The sequence below is a fragment of the Stomoxys calcitrans genome, chromosome 2, assembly GCF_963082655.1.
Source record: "Stomoxys calcitrans chromosome 2, idStoCalc2.1, whole genome shotgun sequence".
NCBI lineage: Eukaryota > Metazoa > Arthropoda > Insecta > Diptera > Muscidae > Stomoxys > Stomoxys calcitrans.
In genome coordinates this window covers 72,577,586-72,594,953 of record NC_081553.1, presented here as the reverse complement: position 1 = coordinate 72,594,953, position 17,368 = coordinate 72,577,586, and the positions used below count along the sequence as shown (strand labels likewise).

General features: G+C 30.1%; 1 protein-coding gene across 21 annotated transcripts in view; it reads left to right on the top strand.

Moving 5' to 3' along the window:
• Positions 1 to 17,368, top strand: part of LOC106088132 (heterogeneous nuclear ribonucleoprotein R) — a 438,953-nt gene that overhangs the window by 402,295 nt on the left and 19,290 nt on the right. For 4 of the 21 annotated variants that reach the window (XM_013253468.2, XM_013253470.2, XM_013253467.2 and 1 more), the window contains one exon: positions 9,013 to 9,426. The exons of the other annotated variants lie outside the window; for them this stretch is intronic. In XM_013253468.2, the coding sequence (XP_013108922.2) occupies positions 9,013 to 9,055 (43 nt within the window). In that variant the 3' untranslated portion in view covers positions 9,056 to 9,426. Of the gene's footprint in view, positions 1 to 9,012; positions 9,427 to 17,368 lie in introns of those variants that run through there. 21 annotated transcript variants of the gene reach the window in all.

The window sequence follows — 17,368 nt, the reverse complement described above, 5'->3', positions numbered from 1 at the left end:
CAGCCGTTTTAGGAATCAATACTCATGATCATTAGTTCTCAAAATCTGAGGGTAAGAATTTCTTTGGTCTTATGAGCCTTACATCTCATAAGACCGAAGAATACCGACAGCTACAGTCAATTTTGAAACAATTTAATTTCTCAAGAATACCCCATTTTACCACAAGTATTGAGGGAATTTGCTACTGAATAAAATCAACAAGTTTTCTTGGCGAAAAATATCGCGAAAAACGAATATAGCGCCAGCCTTAATTGGCTATTATCACAGGAGCAGCTATTAACCCATTAACGCCTGACCCTCTATTGCCTTATCTGATTTTGATGAAATTTCATATTTTCATTATTAAGAGCATTTATTTTGACGCAGTAATTATTGATTGATTTGAAAATTAAAAACAAAAGAAAAAAGAAAAGGACCAAAACTTTAAAATATTGCTGTCATCTTAAAATGTAATTTCCTATTTACTAACGGACATGGCCATCCGTTTCAAATTTTGATCGCTGATTGATTCTTATTTCACTTCATGGATAACTGCCCATTTATTACTTTTTGAAAAAAAAAACTATTTTTAAAACTTAGCATGTTAACCTAAAAAAATTAAACATTTAAAAACGCTCTTTAAATATGAGCTATTTTGCGTTTTTAGCTAAGGTTCACAGCTGTCTTTTCCCAAGGCCAATTCCCTAACTTTCAACGATATTTTGACCTTCGTTTTAGATTTTGTATTCAATAACAAAATGCAAAGTTAAGGATTTATTAACCTATCATTTAAAATAAAAAATCCTTAAAATGAAGGAAAATATTTTTCAACAAATGAAATGTTTGCTTTAAAGTTTGGAAATATTTTTTACCAAAAGAAATGTTTCCTTAATTGTTTGGAAAATTGATCACCTTACCTTTTTCCTAACTCGAGCAAGAATTTTTCTAAGACAACTCTTTCTTTGGTATTTTTCTACCTATTCGGCGTTAATGGGTTAAGCATTCCAAAATAACAAGCAATGTAAAAGTGAATATAAAAAAATATATATTGGGTAAAATCGGATAATATTGTTCCTTTTTACAGTTTTAATCAATTAAACCGCCAGAGAAATGGAAATAAAATTATTATTATGAAAATTACCTATGGGGGGTGGGCTAAGCACTTTTTCTTTTCTTGGGTATTTTTCTACGCATTCAGCGTTAATGGGTTAAGCAATTGCCCATATTAAGTATGAGTGGCCAACCTTGGGTGACTTTAATTTTGATCTAGATCAGCATGGTTAGTTTTTCCAAAAATTCACTTGCCAAACAAAATGAAATATTTGAATTTTGTTATACTTGTTTTCTGCCAAAGAATACAATACAAAATTTCATTACTGAAATTGGTTAAAAATTCTCGATTAATAGTTATCAATTCAATGTTCTCGATTTGCAACATTCCCTTCAATGTTTGGGCCATTTTCCTACACTATTACTAATTTCTAGTTAATTTTTCTTAATTTTAGTATTTTTCTTTATAATAATTATAAAAAAAAATGTTGTTGTAAAATCATTACTACTACAACTGAATACATACGAAAATCAAATGTATGGATTAGTTTGTTTACATTTTTAATTTTAAAAACATCATTATTTTCTATTAATTTTCTTTTTAACTATAGAAACTGCTAGTTATGAATAAAAAAAAGAAATATATATTTTGTTTTGATTTCAAAAAAAAACATCTTTTGTAAAACTTTTACTTCTAAATTAATGACACAACTTGTTAAAATATTTTTTTTTTTAGTAAAAACTTTGTTTTTTCTTCTATATTAAGCTTTTATTTTTAATTGGTTTTTTGATTTTTTAAAACAATTTCTAAACAAACAAAAGACGACACCAAACAAATAAAGAAATTGTATTAATTTTAATTTCTTTTCTTTCTTTTTAATAATAATAATTCATTCATAAACATACAAATTCTAACAAACCAAAAAATAAAAGGTCTGTTGGGATTTAAATTTTTTTTTTCTTAATTTTTCCTTTAAACAATTTTTCTTACTTTTTTTAAACTTTAAGATTTTCGTTAATCAATCCTTGTGTTTTGTTTTTCATTGTGTAATTTTAATTGAAAAATAATAAATAAAGATAAAAATGAATATTAAATTAAAGTTCCAATGCGTTTCAAATTAATGAAGAAGAAAAAAAAGAGCAAGAATGAAAAGTAACTTTTTTGTTTTTATGAAAATCTAATAATTTTTTCTTTTAAATAACAAATGTTTTGTTGTTATATGTGTTTGTTTCTGCTTTGAATAGGTGTTGTTTTAAAAAAATCGAAGACAAATGGCCATACATGAGTGCATGTTTTATGTTGTTATCTTTCCGTATACATACAATTTCTTTACTATTTTGTTAGTTTTTCCTACACATGTATACAAATACTATATACAGAGCAAAAAGATATGATGAAAACAAGAAGTATGAAATAATAACAAAAGAAAAAATATTTTGAAAAATTTTTATATATATTTTTTTTAAATATTTATATATGGATTTAATGTTCTCTTTTTTTACGTATATGGAAAGCCTTGTATAATGTGTGTGTGTATGTTGTGTTTTTAATTTTTATTTTTTTAAATTTTCTGTTTTTTCCTTCATCTTCCTTTTTGTAAACAACAATGTGTTTGTAAACAAAATAGTTGCCAAAAACAATAAATAAATAAAGAATCGATTAGTATTTAAAATAAATATTTTTTTGTTTTTCTTTAGTTTCATTTCCATATATTTTATTTATTGTTATATATATAAGTATAGAAAACCGAAACCTTTTCAAAAATCCTCTCAGCCCTTCCCCCCCACCTTATGCAATAAATTCGTATCCACTTTAATGAACAACATAATTTTGTTGTTTTTTTTTTCTAAAACATATATGAAATAATAGAAATTCAAATCAAAAAAAAAAGACGTTTGTATATATAATTTTTTTAAGATTAAAAAAATAATCAAAGCCTTTAATGGCTTTTAAAAACGAACGAAAATGTAACACCTTAATAACTATAACTTTGTTAAATTCTATTCCAAAACCGAAAACCCCTTGACCTACGCTCTTGAACGTAAAAAAAAGTTCAGAACTGTGCAGTTTTCATAACTTTAAAGAAATAACAATGATTTGGCCTTAGAAAAAATAGAGCTATACACTTAATTTTGGAATTTTGGCTTACATATATATATACATAAAACATTTATAACAGTAAATAGAAACTACCTATATATATTTACCAAACAAAACCCCCTCAAAAACCCTTATACAGTAAAACCTTAATGAGAAACACAAAAAGAAATTTTATGGATGAAAAAAAAAAACCCGTTTAAATCATTGGGAAAAAAGTGAGTGTTTCCGTTTTAGGCCATGTTTTTAGCAAGGTTTTATTGTATAACAGTTTCAACATTATGACAATTAATATCGTCATCTCCAATTTATTTAGAAAAATAAACCACGATTTTTCATTTTGTCTTTTTTTTTTTAATGCCGCAATTAACATTTTATCAATTTTGTTTAAAATTTATTTTTTTCTCTATTAAATAAACTAAAATGTATTCAAATTTCATATAATCCCTAATTTTAAGTATTTCATTTAATTTTTTTTTTTGCAAAACCTCATTTTACACATTGTCATTACCTTACATATGCTTTGCTAACATTCTTTTTTTGGATTTGAGAAAAAAATTTTTTTTTTGGATAATAGATTCTTTGATATATTAGTTCAGATCCTTTTTTCCAAATTTTATGCTCTTTAATTATATATATATTTATGAAATATGATACCAAAAACTATACCTCTTGTCTCTTATGATATTTGTACATGCATTACAATAAGTATAAAAAAACAATTTTTTTTCAATATTTGTTTCCAGTATTGTTGTTTTAAGAAAAGAAAACACCACGAAAATTTGTGTATATGTTGACATATATGTATATTTTGTTTTATTGTATACATTTTTTTTAAATACTAATCGATTCATTTTTTGTTATTGATATTTCTCTACATACATACATATCTTTTTAAATTAAGTCTTCTCCTTTTATATATGAAAAATGCAAACATTATACATATATTTTACATTATGTATACATACTTCCATACAAATGTTTTCTTTTATTTTTCTTATATTTTGATTTTTATTTTATACGAAATAATTTGCCACCGCATACTTTGTTTTCGGTTGTGTGTCTTTTCACTTTCACACTTGTTTGTAGTACATACAACTTTTTCTATTATCTTAGCAGCTTTTTTTTTAAATTAATATTGAAATCACTTTACATAGAAGTAATTCTATTTTTTGGTGAATTTGTGAAATTATTTGGAGTTTTGTGTAAGATTTTGAAATACAAAAAGAGTATTTTGTTAAGGCGAGCTTTGTGTTGATGATAGACCTTCGAAGATAGTAGAATGCTATTAGCATTATTTTTGAAAATTTATTTTTTATTTTTGTAATTTTATTGGGAGTGAAAGCCTCATATTCAAGGCGTGTGGGCATATAATATGGAGCCTTCATGAATTCAAATGAGCTACAAGTGTGCAAAAGGTTAAGTAACATTTATCTTAAAAAATCAATTTTATTAATTTCATAAATTTGCCCAAAAACCATAGCTTAATGTGTTAAGATGTACTTAAAATAAGAAATAACAAGTAAGAGCGTGCTAAGTTCGGCCGGGCCGAATCTTATATACCCTCCACCATGGAATGAAGAATATTGAATAAGAACTGTTATGCTGTTGAAGCTATATCAAGTTATAGTCTGATTCGTACCATAAATGAATGCTGAACATTGTAGAAGTCATTGCGTAATATTTCATTTCATTCGGATAAGAATTGCGACTTGTAGGGGCTCAAAAAGCAACATCGGAAGATAGGTTTATATGGGAGCTGTATCAAGCTATTGATCGATTCAGACCATATTGGACACATATGTTGAAGGTCGTGGGAGAAGCCGTTGTACAATATTTCATCCAAATCGGATGAGAATTTCGTCCTCTAGAGGCTCAAAAAATCAAGATCCCAGATCGGTTTATATGGCAGCTATATCAGGTTTTGTAACGATTTGCGCTATACTTAGCACAGTAATTGCAAGTCATAGCAAAACATCTCATACAAAATTTCAGCCATATCGGATGAGAATTGCGCGCTCTATTGGCTGAAGAAGTCAAGATCTAAGATCGGTTTATATGACAGCTATACCAGATTATGAACCGATTTGAATCATACTTAGCACAGTTGTTGAAAGTGATACCAAAACATTTCAGTCAAATCGGACGAGAATCGTGCCCTCTAGAGGCTCAAGAAGTCAAGACCCAAGATCGGTTTATATGGCAGCTATATCAAAATATGGACCGATTTGGCCCATTTACAATCCAAACCGACCTACACTTATAAAAAGTATTTGTGCAAAATTTCAAGCGGTTTCGAAAGTTAGCGTGCTTTCGACAGACAGACGGACGGACAGACGGTCGGACATGGCTAGATCGATTTAAAATGACATGACGATCTAGAATATATACACTTTATGGGGTCTCAGACTAATACTTCGAGGTGCTACAAACAGAATGACGAAATTAGTGTAGCCCCATCCTATGATGGAGGGTATAAAAATGTATGGCCGAGCCAAACTTTTGTATATCCACCACCAAGGCTTATTTAATGAGGTGGTCGCATCGGCGAATTTCTACAACAAAGCATTTTTTTTTTGGGAACTTGATATGTTTGTAAACAGAGCAAAGAATATTCAATTCGCCATTTGACATTTCAAAGTTTCCGCAAATTTGTTTCGGCCAATCAGAGCAAGAAGAAAGAAGTTTTAGTTTTTGAAAGTCAAGAAAACACATATTTAAAGAAGTAAAAAGGCGTTATGTTCGACCGGGCCGAACTTGGGATACCCACCACCTCGGGTATATATGTAAACCACTTTTTGTCTAAAAATCCGGTGAAAAAAATCATAGCTTATGCCCCATAGCAGCTATAATTATGTTCCGATTTGGACCAAATACTTATAAGTATCAGTCATTGTTCAATTGCCTCACACTTAATCTGTTTGTCAATGGGTCGGATATCTAGAATAGTTTTCAGTGCCCTAGTGGGCGTGGTCCTCATCGCTCCGCATATGCCAAGACAACATGTTCTCTGAACCTGTTGCATGGTTCTTATGTTGCACTTCTTCTACATAACAGTCTGCCAAACTACTGAGGCGTATGTAAGTATTGGTCTAATCACGCTCCTGTAGAGCCAGTGGACTATCCTTGGATTCAGGCCCCATTTTGAGCCTACGGCCCGTGTACATAACATCTGTGAGCTTTCTCAGTACGCTCCTGAATGTGACACTTCCAATTCAGTTTCCTGTCCAAGATCACACCTAAGTATTTGACCTTGTCAGATATCGAAATCGTCTTATTGAAGAAACATGGTTGTTACTTCTAAACATCTTAACCCTGCAAACATTTTTGTCAGCGAATTTTCTAAATGAAGGTTACGATCGCGGGTGAGCTCGTCTGCACACGCAATGGATTGTCCAATGATAAACCAGAAGAGTGTTTCACTAGTCATATGGACGACTATAACGCAATGGGATATAAGAAAATCGTTGCGAAGATTTATTGTCCAATGTTAACCTAGAAGAGTGTTTTACGACTCATACGGACGATTATAATCTAGTGGGTTGTAAGAGAATCCTCGCTAAGAGTTGATAAAACATCCGCACAAGTAACGGATTGATAGAAGTGTGTTTCGCTACTAATACGGAAGAACAATTGCGTAAAAATATTCCAGAAGATTGTTTTTTTATCAAGGGGACCAACACATTTCCAAAATTTTGAAAAAAGTTTGTAGGGAATATCAGTGGTGGGCAAATACACACACACACATACACATTATTGCGTTCTACCGTGTACGCCCGCAGAACATATAAGCATATAAGCCCATGGGCTTGGAAATACTACACCCAGAGAAATTAGTCAGCAATCACTGTCTGCTAATATTTAATTAATAATTGTAAACTTTTGAATGAATTCATAAAAAAATGTTTGAACTTTTAAACAATAATTGAGGCGTTGGCTATGTATAAATAAAAAAGTTTACCAATTTTTGGCGTTAATTTTATGCCTAGTAATAGTTATTTTGTCTGATGTTATTAAAATTCGTTCAAAAATTAGCAAATTGTAGAAAATATTAAAAAATCTTACGTTATAAGCTTGTAAAATTGAAAGATACGATGAAATATAAAAATTTATTAAATATTTTTTCAACTTTTTACCATTTGAAAATAGCAGAAAAAGTTTGCTGATATAGCAAACAATTACTGCTGTCCCATTTTCAGCAGATTTTCTGCTGTTACAGCAAACATTTTTGCTGTTTTTTATTATAAAATTTCTTTGAGTGTATGCACGTGAGTAAGTGTGTCCACCACTGCTTTATATGAATCATATATCAACTTTGTAGGTCAATGACATTTCTCGAAGAGTTTGGTCATTTGCATGTTAATAGAACTCCATTCTTAAAGTACTTTATTAAAATAATAAGTTGGACATCTCCCCAAATAGTTCTTAAAATCCTTTAATTGAACTCGATATTCCCATGAGGATTTTAGGAGTCGGAATAGTTAGCCACAAACGTGGATATAAAATTCGTTCTCTTCTCCCAAATATCTTTCATTTAAGACACATATTAACATGGTCGGTAAATTTGTCCGCTTTGGAGGATTTTCGGGGTGGGGCGGCCCCCCAAACACTTTTACCAACAATTGGATATCACATTCGTTTTCTACTTTGAAATACCTTTCATTTGAGTCCCATATTGTCATGATTGGTCCCTCTTCAGATATCGAAAAACGAAATACCCTATGTTAACCACGGGCCCATTCTACATCATCTGTGAACATTTCAAGATAATCGGATGGACCGATTTTAGCGATTTTTAGGTTGTTTTTTTATGAAAACACCCAGGGATTGCAATTAACCGCATTTTTTGGCCATGAACTTCCCTTTTGTATACCCAACTCAAAAATTTTTGAGTTTATCAAAAATGTTAAATTTTCATAGGGTAACTTCTTTTCAAAAAATCCAAAAAAAAATAAAGTTGCAAATTTTAATAAACTTTGTTTACTTTGGGATTCATTTTTGGATTTTGAATCGCGGAATGCTTTTGGATTGTAGAAATTCAAAAAAATAAAGAAGGCATAGCGTTTTTGCTCCAGAATATTTACGAACAAATAAACTGGACTTTTAGCGATTATGAGGTTGTTTTTCGATGAAAACACTCAGAGATTGCAATAAATCGTATTTTTTCGCCATTAACTTGCCTTCTGTAAACTCCATCCAAAAATTTTGGGGTCATCAAAAATTGAAAATTTTCATAAGGTTACCCTTTTCACAAAAAAAAAAAAAATCCAAAAAATAAAAGTGAAAATTTTAAGATTACTGATTTTTTTACGGAAATAATATTTGCTCCCTAATCCAGGAATATTTTCAGACTTTAAAATTCGAAGTATTTACAGCATTTCGAACTTGGGTTTTTGGATTGTCATTTAAAAATGGTATTTTGCATATTTTTTAAATTAACAAAACATTTTTTCGTACATTAGAAACAATGTGGACAGAGTTTTTTGAAGAAAAAACTCACTTCTCTATACTCAACTCCAAAGTTTTAGGGCATAAAAATTAAATATTTTTTTAAGGCCAGTCCCATTAAAAAAAAATAAAAATTGAAATTTTAAGAAATGCTATTTAGTTAACGATTTCTCTTTGGAATCGCTCCTAAATTTTTATTTTTGTTGCAGCATTCTGAAACATTGTCATATTTAGATACATATGGTTGATATGCAGTTTACACATGTCATCACATATTTTCATATAAGCAGCTATAGCATCAGTGGACTTTCCAATAAACATTTCCCTTATTAAAATAAAATTTCAAAATCTTACACAAACTCTCAAATTTTGTTTATAGCATTTAAACTTTTTCGTTAACATCTTTAATCAATATATCTTTTATAAACCATTTCTAGCGCCAATTGGAGTTGCAGCTTTTATGCAATTGTGATTATTTGAAAACTCTATGAACTATTATTACCATGCAAATCCTTGACAAATATTTCAATACAAGACTCAAGATTGCTTATAATAATACCGTTTGATGTCAACATTAATATAGTAATTTCAGTTTCTTAACCACTTAACATGCTGCAAGAAGCATTTTAATTTCGAAACCCTTTTTTGGAATACCCTCAAAATTTTTAAACCAAAGGCAATCTTTCGGATACTTATTGAACCACAATGATGATCCATTATTTTCATGCAAGACTCGACTTCAGATTTCACAAGAAACTTTTGAACATTTCTGGTTGATGCCTACATTAAGAAAATACACTTCAATTTCTAAATCACAATACATGTTGCGACAAGAGCTTTTCTTTACTAAATTCTTTTATTTTCCAATTTCATACAAAAATATTTTATTATCATACAAAAAAAATATAAAAATTTTATTAATTTAATATTTTCCATCCACTCCAATTTGTCCATTTACTTTTCTTGATATTTCTTTTTTTTTATGCTCTCTATTACATAAAAAATTAAAAAAAAATATTTCTTTATTATCTATAAAACCCCATTCATTAATAATTTTTACCATTTTTGGTTTTCGTATAAGATGTTTTGATTATTCTTCCAACCAGTCTTACAAAATTTTTTATTTTAATTGTTTTGTTTACTATTTGTACAATTTAAAAATTTTTTAATTAATCAATCTATACCTGTATGAAATACCTACTTCGATTGTTAAAAAAAGAATTATCTGAAATTTTTACACTTTATTGTCTACACATTTGAGTAAACATTCTTTTGCGTCTTATCATTTAATCATTAAAAAAAAAACTTTCAAGAAAATTGAACTGTCTGAGTCTCGTACAAAATAAATGGAATGAAAAACAACCGACTTTTTTTCATAAAAAAAACATCAAGCTAAAACGAAATTTTTTGGATATGTAAATTAAATAATATTATTTGAAAAATTATCTTATTGGTTGATAAATTAACTATATTGTTAAACATTAAACCTAAGACAATCCCCATTAAGAATTCTATGAACATGTAATATATTGCTGTCTAAAAGACTCCAATAATAATAATCAAGTTTGAGTTTATTAGTTTCTTCTCTGTGACTATGATTAAAGTTGGTTAAAAAAATTGTATTTTGCTTATTTTTTTCATAAGGCTAACACCTTTTCTAAAAAAATGCATAAAAAGTAACAATTTTAAGAAATTCTGTCTACTTTAAGGTTTCTTTTCGAATTTCGAATCGCGGAATGCTCCTGGATTGTCGAAATTCGAAAAAATGAAGGACTTACAGCGTTTTCGACCTTAAATATTTACACCCAATTTGATGAAAACACTAAGGGATTGCAATAAATCACATTTTCTTGCCATAAACTTTCCTCCTGTATGCTAAACTCAAAAATTTTTGGGTCATCAAAAATTGAAAATTTTCATAAGGTTACCCCCTCTTCAAAAAATGGCAAAAAAATAATAGTAAAAATTTTACGAAATTCTGTTTACTTTGAGATTCGTTTTCGAATTTTGAATCGAGAAATGCTTTTAGATTGTCGAAATGCGAAAAAATGAAGGAGTTACAGCGTTTTCGACCCTAAATATTTACACCCAAATAAAAACGATTTTAGCCAAGCGATTTTGAGGTTGTTTTTGATGAAAACACTAAGGGATTGCAATGAATCACATTTTCTTGCCATAAACTTCCCTCCTGTATGCTAAACTCAAAAATTTGTGGGTCATCAAAAATTGAAAATTTTCATAAAAATTTCAAAAAAAAATGGCAAAAAAAAAATAAAAGTAAAAATTTAACGAAATTCTGTTTACTTTAAGATTCGTTTCCGAATCTCGAATCGCGGAGTGCTCCTGGATTGTCGAAATTCGAAAAAATGAAGGAGTTACAGCGTTTTCGACCCTAAATATTTACACCCAAATAAAAACGATTTTAGCGATTTTGAGGTTGTTTTTGATGAAAACACTAAGGGATTGCAATAAATCACATTTTCTCGCTATAAAATTCCCTCCTGTATGCTAAACTCAAAAATTTTTGGGTCATCAAAAATTGAAAATTTTCATAAGGTTACCCCCTTCTCAAAAAAATGGCAAAAAAATAAAAGTAAAAATTTACAGAAATTCTGTTTACTTTGAGATTCTTTTTCGAATTTCGAATCGCGGAATGCTCCTGGATTGTCGAAATTCGAAAAAATGAAGGAGTTACAGCGTTTTCGACCCTAATTTTTTACACCCAAATAAAAACGATTTTAGCGAAGCGATTTTGAGGTTGTTTTTGATGAAAACACTAAGGGATTGCAATAAATCACATTTTCTCGCTATAAAATTCCCTCCTGTATGCTAAACTCAAAAATTTTTGGGTCATCAAAAATTGAAAATTTTCATAAGGTTACCCCCTTTCAAAAAAAATGGCAAAAAAAATAAAAGTAAAAATTTAAAGAAATTCTGTTTACTTTAAGATTCGTTTTCGAATTTCGAATCGCGGAGTGCTCCTGGATTGTCGAAATTCGAAAAAATGAAGGAGTAACAGCGTTTTCGACCCTAAATATTTACACCCAAATAAAAACGATTTTAGCGAAGCGATTTTGAGGTTGTTTTTGATGAAAACACTAAGGGATTGCAATAAATCACATTTTCTCGCTATAAACTTCCCTCCTGTATGCTAAACTCAAAAATTTTTGGGTCATCAAAAATTGAAAATTTTCATAAGGTTACCCCCTTCTCAAAAAAATGGCAAAAAAAATAAAAGTAAAAATTTAACGAAATTCTGTTTACTTTGAGATTCGTTTTCGAATTTTGAATCGAGAAATGCTTTTAGATTGTCGAAATGCGAAAAAATGAAGGAGTTACAGCGTTTTCGACCCTAAATATTTACACGCAAATAAAAACGATTTTAGCGATTTTGAGGTTGTTTTTGATGAATACACTAAGGGATTGCAATAAATCACATTTTATTGCCATAAACTTCCCTCCTGTATGCTAAACTCAAAAATTTGTGGGTCATCAAAAATTGAAAATTTCCTAAGGTTACCCCCTTCTCAAAAAAATTGCAAAAAAATAAAAGTAAAAATTTAACTAAATTCCGTTTACTTTGATATTCGTTTTCGAATTTCGAATCGCGGAATGCTCCTGGATTGTCGAAATTCGAAAAAATGAAGGAGTTACAGCGTTTTCGACCCTAAATATTTACACCCAAATAAAAACAATTTTAGGGATTTTGAGGTTGTTTTTGATGAAAACACTAAGGGATTGCAATAAAAAATTTAAATTTTTCATAAGGTTACCCCCTTCTCAAAAAAATGGCAAAAAAAATAACAGTAAAAATTTTACGAAATTCCGTTTACTGCGAGATTCATTTTCGAATTTCGAATCGCGGAATGCTCCTGGATTGTCGAAATTCGAAAAAATGAAGGAGTTACAGCGTTTTCGACCCTAAATATTTACACCCAAATAAAAACGATTTTAGCCAAGCGATTTTGAGGTTGTTTTTGATGAAAACACTAAGGGATTGCAATAAATCACATTTTCTTGCCATAAACTTCCCTCCTGTATGCTAAACTCAAAAATTTTTGGGTCATCAAAAATTGAAAATTTTCATAAGGTTACCCCCTTTCAAAAAAAATGGCAAAAAAAAATAAAAGTAAAAATTTAACGAAATTCTGTTTACTTTAAGATTCGTTTTCGAATTTCGAATCGCGGAGTGCTCCTGGATTGTCGAAATTCGAAATTCGAAAAAATGAAGGAGTTAAAGCGTTTTCGACCCTAAATATTTACACCCAAAAAAAAAACGATTTTAGCGATTTTGAGGTTGTTTTTGATGAAAACACTAAGGGATTGCAATAAATCACATTTTCTTGCCATAAACTTCCCTCCTGTATGCTAAACTCAAAAATTTGTGGGTCATCAAAAATTGAAAATTTTCATAAGGTTACCCCCTTTCAAAAAAATGGCAAAAAAAAATAAAAGTAAAAATTTAATGAAATTCTGTTTACTTTAAGATTCGTTTTCGAATTTCGAATCGCGGAGTGCTCCTGGATTGTCGAAATTCGAAAAAATGAAGGAGTTACAGCGTTTTCGACCCTAAATATTTACACCCAAATAAAAACGATTTTAGCGAAGCGATTTTGAGGTTGTTTTTGATGAAAACACTAAGGGATTGCAATAAATAGCATTTTCTCGCTATAAACTTCCCTCCTGTATACTAAACTCAAAAATTTGTGGGTCATCAAAAATTGAAAATTTTCATAAGGTTACCCCCTTCTCAAAAAAATGCAAAAAAAATAAAAGTAAAAATTTAACGAAATTCTGTTTACTTTGAGATTTTTTTTCGAATTTTGAATCGAGAAATGCTTTTAGATTGTCGAAATTCGAAAAATGAAGGAGTTAAAGCGTTTTCGACCCTAAATATTCACACCCAAATAAAAGCGATTTTAGCGAAGCGACTTTGAGGTTGTTTTTGATGAAAACACTAAGGGATTGCAATAAATAGCATTTTCTCGCTATAAACTTCCCTCCTGTATGCTAAACTCAAAAATTTTTGGGTCATCAAAAATTGAAAATTTTCATAAGGTTACCCCCTTCTTAAAAAAAATGACAAAAAAAATAAAAGTAAAAATTTAACGAAATTCTGTTTACTTTGGGATTTGTTTTCGAATTTCGAATCGCGGAATGCTCCTGGATTGTCGAAATTCGAAAAAATGAAGGAGTTACAGCGTTTTCGACCCTAAATATTTACACCCAAATAAAAACGATTTTAGCGATTTTGAGGTTGTTTTTGATGAAAACACTAAGGGATTGCAATAAATCACATTTTATTGCCATAAACTTCCCTCCTGTATGCTAAACTCAAAAATTTGTGGGTCATCAAAAATTGAAAATTTTCATAAGGTTACCCCCTTCTCAAAAAAATGCAAAAAAAATAAAAGTAAAAATTTAACGAAATTCTGTTTACTTTGGGATTTGTTTTCGAATTTTGAATCGAGAAATGCTTTTAGATTGTCGAAATGCGAAAAAATGAAGGAGTTACAGCGTTTTCGACCCTAAATATTCACACCCAAATAAAAGCGATTTTAGCGAAGCGACTTTGAGGTTGTTTTTGATGAAAACACTAAGGGATTGCAATAAATCGCATTTTCTCGCTATAAACTTCCCTCCTGTATACTAAACTCAAAAATTTGTGGGTCATCAAAAACTGAAAATTTTCATAAGGTTACCCCCTTTCCAAAAAAATGGCAAAAAAATAAAGGTAAAAATTTAACGAAATTCTGTTTACTTTGAGATTCGTTTTCGAATTTCGAATCGCGGAATGCTCCTGGATTGTCGAAATTCGAAAAAATGAAGGAGTTACAGCGTTTTCGACCCTAAATATTTACACCCAAATAAAAACGATTTTAGCGATTTTGAGGTTGTTTTTGATGAAAACACTAAGGGATTGCAATAAATCACATTTTCTTGCCATAAACTTCCCTCCTGTATGCTAAACTCAAAAATTTGTGGGTCATCAAAAATTGAAAATTTTCATAAGGTTACCCCCTTCTCAAAAAAATGCAAAAAAAATAAAAGTAAAAATTTAACGAAATTCTGTTTACTTTGGGATTTGTTTTCGAATTTTGAATCGAGAAATGCTTTTAGATTGTCGAAATGCGAAAAAATGAAGGAGTTACAGCGTTTTCGACCCTAAATATTCACACCCAAATAAAAGCGATTTTAGCGAAGCGACTTTGAGGTTGTTTTTGATGAAAACACTAAGGGATTGCAATAAATCACATTTTCTTGCCATAAACTTCCCTCCTGTATGCTAAACTCAAAAATTTGTGGGTCATCAAAAATTGAAAATTTTCATAAGGTTACCCCCTTCTCAAAAAAATGCAAAAAAAAATAAAAGTAAAAATTTAACGAAATTCTGTTTACTTTGGGATTTGTTTTCGAATTTTGAATCGAGAAATGCTTTTAGATTGTCGAAATGCGAAAAAATGAAGGAGTTACAGCGTTTTCGACCCTAAATATTTACACCCAAATAAAAACGATTTTAGCGATTTTGAGGTTGTTTTTGATGAAAACACTAAGGGATTGCAATAAATCACATTTTCTTGCCATAAACTTCCCTCCTGTATGCTAAACTCAAAAATTTTTGAGTCATCAAAAATTGAAATTTTTCATAAGGTTACCCCCTTCTCAAAAAAATGGCAAAAAAAAACAGTAAAAATTTTACGAAATTCCGTTTACTTTGAGATTCATTTTCGAATTTCGAATCGCGGAATGCTCCTGGATTGTCGAAATTCGAAAAAATGAAGGAGTTACAGCGTTTTCGACCCTAAATATTTACCCCCAAATAAAAACGATTTTAGCGAAGCGATTTTGAGGTTGTTTTTGATGAAAACACTAAGGGATTGCAATAAATAGCATTTTCTCGCTATAAACTTCCCTCCTGTATACTAAACTCAAAAATTTTTGGGTCATCAAAAATTGAAAATTTTCATAAGGTTACCCCCTTTCAAAAAAATGGCAAAAAAAAATAAAAGTAAAAATTTAACGAAATTCTGTTTACTTTAAGATTCGTTTTCGAATTTCGAATCGCGGAGTGCTACTGGATTGTCGAAATTCGAAAAAATGAAGGAGTTAAAGCGTTTTCGACCCTAAATATTCACACCCAAATAAAAGCGATTTTAGCGAAGCGACTTTGAGGTTGTTTTTGATGAAAACACTAAGGGATTGCAATAAATCACATTTTCTTGCCATAAACTTCCCTCCTGTATGCTAAACTCAAAAATTGAAAATTTTCATAAGGTTACCCCCATCCCAAAAAAATGGCAAAAAACTAAAAGTAAAAATTTAACGAAAATCTGTTTACTTTGAGATTCGTTTTCGAATTTCGAATCGCGTAATGCTCCTGGATTGTCGAAATTCGAAAAAATGAAGGAGTTACAGCGTTTTCGACCCTAAATATTTACACCCAAATAAAAACGATTTTAGCGAAGCGATTTTGAGGTTGTTTTTGATGAAAACACTAAGGGATTGCAATAAATCACATTTTCTTGCCATAAAATTCCCTCCTGTATGCTAAACTCAAAAATTTGTGGGTCATCAAAAATTGAAAATTTTCATAAGGTTACCCCCTTCTCAAAAAAATGGCAAAAAAATAACAGTAAAAATTTTACGAAATTCCGTTTACTGCGAGATTCATTTTCGAATTTCGAATCGCGGAATGCTCCTGGATTGTCGAAATTCGAAAAAATGAAGGAGTTACAGCGTTTTCGACCCTAAATATTTACACCCAAAAAAAAAAAACGATTTTAGCGATTTTGAGGTTGTTTTTGATGAAAACACTAAGGGATTGCAATAAATCACATTTTCTTGCCATAAACTTCCCTCCTGTATGCTAAACTCAAAAATTTGTGGGTCATCAAAAATTGAAAATTTTCATAAGGTTACCCCCTTTCAAAAAAAATGGCAAAAAAAAATAAAAGTAAAAATTTAACGAAATTCTGTTTACTTTAAGATTCGTTTTCGAATTTCGAATCGCGGAGTGCTCCTGGATTGTCGAAATTCGAAATTCGAAAAAATGAAGGAGTTACAGCGTTTTCGACCCTAAATATTTACCCCCAAATAAAAACGATTTTAGCGAAGCGATTTTGAGGTTGTTTTTGATGAAAACACTAAGGGATTGCAATAAATAGCATTTTCTCGCTATAAACTTCCCTCCTGTATACTAAACTCAAAAATTTTTGGGTCATCAAAAACTGAAAATTTTCATAAGGTTACCCCCTTTCCAAAAAAATGGCAAAAAAATAAAGGTAAAAATTTAACGAAATTCTGTTTACTTTGAGATTCGTTTTCGAATTTCGAATCGCGGAATGCTCCTGGATTGTCGAAATTCGAAAAAATGAAGGAGTTACAGCGTTTTCGACCCTAAATATTTACACCCAAATAAAAACGATTTTAGCGATTTTGAGGTTGTTTTTGATGAAAACACTAAGGGATTGCAATAAATCACATTTTCTTGCCATAAACTTCCCTCCTGTATGCTAAACTCAAAAATTTGTGGGTCATCAAAAATTGAAAATTTTCATAAGGTTACCCCCTTCTCAAAAAAATGCAAAAAAAATAAAAGTAAAAATTTAACGAAATTCTGTTTACTTTGGGATTTGTTTTCGAATTTTGAATCGAGAAATGCTTTTAGATTGTCGAAATGCGAAAAAATGAAGGAGTTACAGCGTTTTCGACCCTAAATATTCACACCCAAATAAAAGCGATTTTAGCGAAGCGACTTTGAGGTTGTTTTTGATGAAAACACTAAGGGATTGC